This window comes from Coptis chinensis, chromosome 4, assembly GCF_015680905.1.
Source record: "Coptis chinensis isolate HL-2020 chromosome 4, ASM1568090v1, whole genome shotgun sequence".
In the NCBI taxonomy this organism is placed as follows: Eukaryota; Viridiplantae; Streptophyta; class Magnoliopsida; order Ranunculales; family Ranunculaceae; genus Coptis; species Coptis chinensis.
This window is the reverse complement of record NC_141459.1, coordinates 21,461,403-21,466,869: the sequence shown is the minus strand read 5'-3', so window position 1 is coordinate 21,466,869 and position 5,467 is coordinate 21,461,403. Positions and strand designations below refer to the sequence as shown.

At 35.6% G+C, this 5,467-nt stretch overlaps 1 protein-coding gene across 2 annotated transcripts; it reads right to left on the bottom strand.

Moving 5' to 3' along the window:
- Window positions 1–630: 630 nt before the first annotated feature.
- Window positions 631–4,023, bottom strand: LOC147502563 (putative WRKY transcription factor 12). Of its 2 annotated transcripts, none has more exons than XM_086607331.1 (3): window positions 3,524–4,005; window positions 2,971–3,189; window positions 631–932 (listed from the first exon to the last, which is right to left on the bottom strand). In XM_086607331.1, exons 1-3 carry the CDS (start codon window positions 3,817–3,819, stop codon window positions 761–763), a joined length of 687 nt encoding a protein of 228 aa, XP_086463457.1. In that variant the 5' UTR covers window positions 3,820–4,005; the 3' UTR covers window positions 631–760. The 2 variants fall into 2 exon arrangements, with proteins under 2 accessions (XP_086463457.1, XP_086463458.1); XM_086607332.1 differs by lacking the exon at window positions 631–932 and adding an exon at window positions 995–1,391 and having other exon boundaries at window positions 3,524–4,023.
- Window positions 4,024–5,467: the final 1,444 nt, after the last annotated feature.

Genomic DNA, 5,467 nt, shown 5'->3' with positions numbered 1-5,467 from the left:
TCTGCTGGGGGGAGACTTGAATCAGGTCAGACATAGTTCCTCATGATCCTCTTTATATAGGCAACGTGCCCGCGTCTCTTGCTTTCAGGTCAGATCCAAGTCTTCAGGTCACTTGTGAGCCTTGATGGCGAGTTAAGGACATTTATTGTTAAGCGTGCCTGAAGTCTCGGTCTTGATTGCTGTAGTAAAGACATGCATTATGAGCCGTTGTGGATGAAAGGATTGAGCGCTATAGAAGTCGCTTCTGGGTGAGACCGTTTACTCGACTTGAGCCACTTAGAAGTGAGCTCGCAGGACGAGTACGTGAGATTGGTTTCTTGCCTGAGTCGAGTCACTATGAAGCGAGCTCTGAGGACGAGAATATGAAGTCGGTTGGTAACTCTGTATATACTGGACACGTGTGCGATATTCATTAGATGTGAATATTACTCCCTCACAGCTAACAAGACACCAAGTACCATTTGGGTTAAGTGTAACGTGAATCATAATACTACTAGTAATTACATTAACTTTTCAGTTATGAATCATCAACCATCGTCAAGTTCTGGCGAAAATACTTTTTGTTTAAGATATCTTAATTTTAAGCGTTAATTGTTAAGGTTTCAAGTACGGAAGAGGAACAAATAAATAGACAACACTCAACATTTTCACCTCCTATTATTAACTTCCCATGAACATAGGTGGTCAAAAAATAAGGGCTTTTACGCATAAAGCTTTTCACAAAAACATGAAATGTACGTATATCGTATATCGATTATTATTACCAGAAGAAATTGTTGATTTGTGATGTATTATGGGAGTTATCCAAATCATGTGATGGAGAATGTGCATGTCTCCCTTCATAGGTCGTGATCACCATACGGGGATCCTCTGCTAATCGTTCTACCCGCTTTTTAACACGACAGTTGTCTTGCGTGCAACGATAGTAGCTCCTGTACACAACATGTAAGCAATATGAAGGTCTTGGCATCAGGCCGAAAAACACGAAAAGCAGTAGAAAGTAATGCGAATTAAACTAGTTCTGCGTATGTGTCATTGTAAAACAAAGAGTGCATAATTGCATATATACACAATACATACTTCCAAGACTGACTGATAACAGCAGATTTTATTTATTTATTTATTGAGATAGATAAAAACCTCATACATATTACACATTTACACCACACTTGGTTTTGTAAGTAATCTGGATTACATCTTTCTAGCGAACTCTTGGGTGGTTTTTCATTCAAAAGCAACAGTACCACATGCTTTCAGTAGCCGTACATTACCAGACAAGTGTAGTGGGAGTGTGGGGCATGTGTTTTTGATTGCCTTGAAGGAGCGTGTACAAGTACCGCAGAAGACAACCTATATTCATCTTCAGGGATGTTATTGACTAAAATTCTCCCCTTCACAAAAGAAATGCAGAAAAGGCAGATATTACTATTGTGCATAACAACATAAACTTTTACTGTCAGAGGCGGGATTGAGAACATAAACTTGGAGCCCTTGGAGCAATATCGCTGGGAGCTAAAAATCTCTACTGATATATATATCAAAAGGAACACCCCCACCTAACCATGCCCAGCCACTTATAATCCTATTGTTTCTTTCTTTTACTTGATATATATATATATATATATATGTTCTTTTACGTGCACCCGAATTTAAATTAACAATATTTTTAATATATCAAGCTTCTTAGCTTCCCTTAAAAAAAATTAAAAAAAAAAATAAAAATATTTGCCTGTATCAGATTGTGCTGACTCTTATACAAATCATTACCCTTTTAGAAACTACTAGGATAAATTTTCTATAAAATATACCAGTCCCAAGATGTTAATTTATGTAGTAAGATTACATGGTTACTAGCTAGTATAGGAAGGGTAAGATGTATCAATAAATCTGTATTGTCACATTAATCATAATTTTTTAGCTTATTAAAAAGGAAATTTGACAAGAAAAATATTAGTAAACAATTTTGCAAGAATTTAAGTATAGTAACTAGGTGAGTATGTATATCCATGAAAAGAGATGGACAATTAATTTATTTCTTTCTTCCGATTAAATTATGGAGTGAAACCTTGCATATCCCTCTAAAGCTCATCTACTTGCAATCGGTGTTCAAGATCAGCATTCGAAGATTGGTATACTAGATTGCTTATGAGATTAATAATCTACCAGGAATTATGAGTAGTGCTCTAGATTGTATATATATGTCCTATGAATAAAAAGTTGATCAGAATGTGCCTCCAATTTCACACCACCACCCCCCTCTATATGTCACTGGCTTAGCATCCAAGTCACTATTGAATACACAAGAACAGAATGGCTGTAACAATTTCTATCAAAAGAAAATGTGATGCGCCAATCTCATATTATTACCTCCCCCAATATATATTTCCTAATATTTCCATTATCTTGTACTTCTGCGTACGGTGTGATTAATTAAAGGAAAACTGACTGTCAGTTATCAGTAAAAGCCTTTCTCCTTGTCAACATGACTGAAGTGTTCATTTCCAATCTAGCTAATAGAGTTTCAAAATTAAATCTTACGAGGGATTTAGGAAAAATTCTTCATTATTAGTAAATGATATGGCTGTTCGAATCCGATAACAAAGAAGTAAAAATTGCACCATGCCAAATCTAAAGCATTAACACAATAACCTTAATAAACCAATTCTATAGCCAATTCATAGGTACAGATCGATCGAGATTATCTGGAAACCCTATCGACTGTAACAAAACTCTTTACTTGTATGTAAGCAATATGCAGAACAGGTATAGGCCGCATTTACTCTAGCAATCTTCCAAAGGGAAAGAAACACAAAAGAAAGGGACAGAGAGGGATGTGGGTCAATAACAACAATACAATACTTTGTTTCTAGATTTCCATGTATGAAACCATTGAGGAAGAAAATTAAACATATATCAAGGAAGACGAAGTTACTAATTAAAGGATAAATAAAGAGGGAAGGGGCCGGGTACCTTGGATGCTGGGTGTTTTTTACCACTTTCTGGCCATACTTCCTCCACTTATATCCATCATCCAGGACATCGACATCACTTAGAGTCTTGAAACAAAACCTTGGCTCTCTAATTTTCCTCCTTGTCTTCACTTTCTTCATCTTCATTGCACCAACCCCAAGTTGTTTATCTCCTTCATATCTCTTTTTTCCTATGCTACCATCAATTTCTCCCCATGGCCTGAAATTACAATAATTAAAAAACATAAACAAATGTTCTTAATGATAATTGGAGAGAAGAGAGGGAGGGTATATATTGACTATAACAAACAAATAATAGTACTAGTTTATGCATGAAAGTCTCAAAAGGAACTTGGTATGATTGTTTTGGTGTATATATTTTTTTAAAAGTTTCAGTTCATTGAGTATAGTAAAGTGAATATAATAAAAAGAACTCATAATCAGTTAATCATGTTTTCTCTAATATTCGGTTATTCCTCCTTCATGTTCTTGCTTGATTTTCTTCATAAAACAACTGTGAACTGTAGTATATAGTAAATATGAAAATATGTTACCATGGATTAATATTGGATCTTGGCATTGAAGGAGCTTCAAAATCATCAAGATTATCAGAGGTTACATCTTTGTGCTTTGGATCTGAGGAGGAAAGACTTTCACTAAGTTGATCAGAAGTAACATCTGTCCCCATGATTGAAGTTCTAAGTGGATATTGATGATGATAACCGAATGGAGGGAAGGTCGTCAAGTTGGGAAGTGAAGAGCCATGTGCATGAAAACCCATTTGCGAGGACAGTACTACTTCTTGATCTTCCAATAAAACTTGGTTCACCATGAGTTGATAAGAAGACATCTCTCTCTCTCGCTGTCGCTTGGTGGGCTACTTGACTTCTTTCTACATGCAGGGTGGAGAAAGAGTAAAAGACTTTAAAAGGATGACTCTAGTTCCTTTCTGGTAACTTGTGTGAAGATCAGAAAGGGAATACGGCTTGAAACCTAAAATGAAGGAGACTCCGAAACAATGTGCATTTTCCACATTATTAAAGATTTTGCTTGTAAAGAGAATGTTTTAGGTGGTGCTTGAAAATTACCTCAAATTCAACCCCACTTTTTTGTTTTTTTAATCAGAAATTCCAAAGTATATAGATCACGTGTTACAAAATGCCAGCATTGCAGAAATTTGACTTTCTTATGTTTCAGTAGATACCATCGGTATTTTGTTGTGACGGTATATTAAATATTTCACAAACAATATCAAGCCATTACATATTTACATGTTGATTTTGAAAAACTCGGCATAATTGAGACTATAGGCGATATGCCGCTATTACGAGGCATTCTGTTCTACAATAGCTATAGGCGGACCTACAGACTTCCTACTCCGACCTACTAATTAATTATGAGTCCGGTTTTTCTATAATCGGGTATAGAGATGAATATCTGTAACCGTGTTATTGAACCGTTAGATCTGTGCCGAGATACACAACACACAGATGTCGAGATCGAGGTCTGTATTTCAAGACAAATATGTGTATTTCGAGACGATTCAGGTGTAATAACACGGTTACAGAGATTCATCTCTGTACCCGGTTATAAAAGAACCTAACTCATTAATTATTATTGATTTTATATTAACACTGGATCGGAATGCAAACCAAAAATAAAATAATCCAATTAGTGAGTCAGAATAGTAGGCCTAAGTCGAAATAAATCAAATGTAGTCAGTATCACGAAATTCCCACATAATGCAATTGACAATGTCCAAAATACAGGTAGTAACCGTCTATCGACTATTCGAAACTAAATGTATTCATCTCATCTCACAAACACGCTTTCGGCATAAGCTAGCCGCCAATATTCTAAAAATCGGTCTAGGTGGTCTTTTAGGCAGTCTCTAGTTTGGGGGCTAGACAGTACCAAACTGACTCGTCTAGGCCTAAGTCAGGCAATCTAGGCGGGCTAGCAGGCAGACTAATTAGCCTTTAGGTGGACTAATTGGCTCTTTTTTTTTCAAAAATAATATAATGTCAAAAATAAAAAGCATGTGAAGACTTAAGATTTGAATGAATTTAAAATATTATAATCCAATGTAAATTATATACCACTATAAGAAAGAGAACGTGTTTTCAAAGTCGCTCTTTGGTCTCTCTATCCAAACTTGAGCAGATCACTTGTCATCTTCTTCAACTGTTAACGCATTTAAGTAATTTTATTTGTATTTATTTTTTGAATTATGATAAATGCTTGATTTTTTCACTTTTTGTAGTATGGTGTGTGCGTGATTAAAAAAAATAAAAAATAAAAAAAAAAAAAAAAATGCCTAGCCCGTCTAGACGCTCACCCACCGCTCCGACTACCACCTAGCATTTTTTAAAATATTGAGCTAGACAAACATGGGCATTCCGGATAATATAAGGACGTTTTGCAGTATTGTTTGATGATGTTTCCCCTTTTCCTTTTAAAAGAACAGAACACAAATGGCTACAAATTTTGCCCACCAA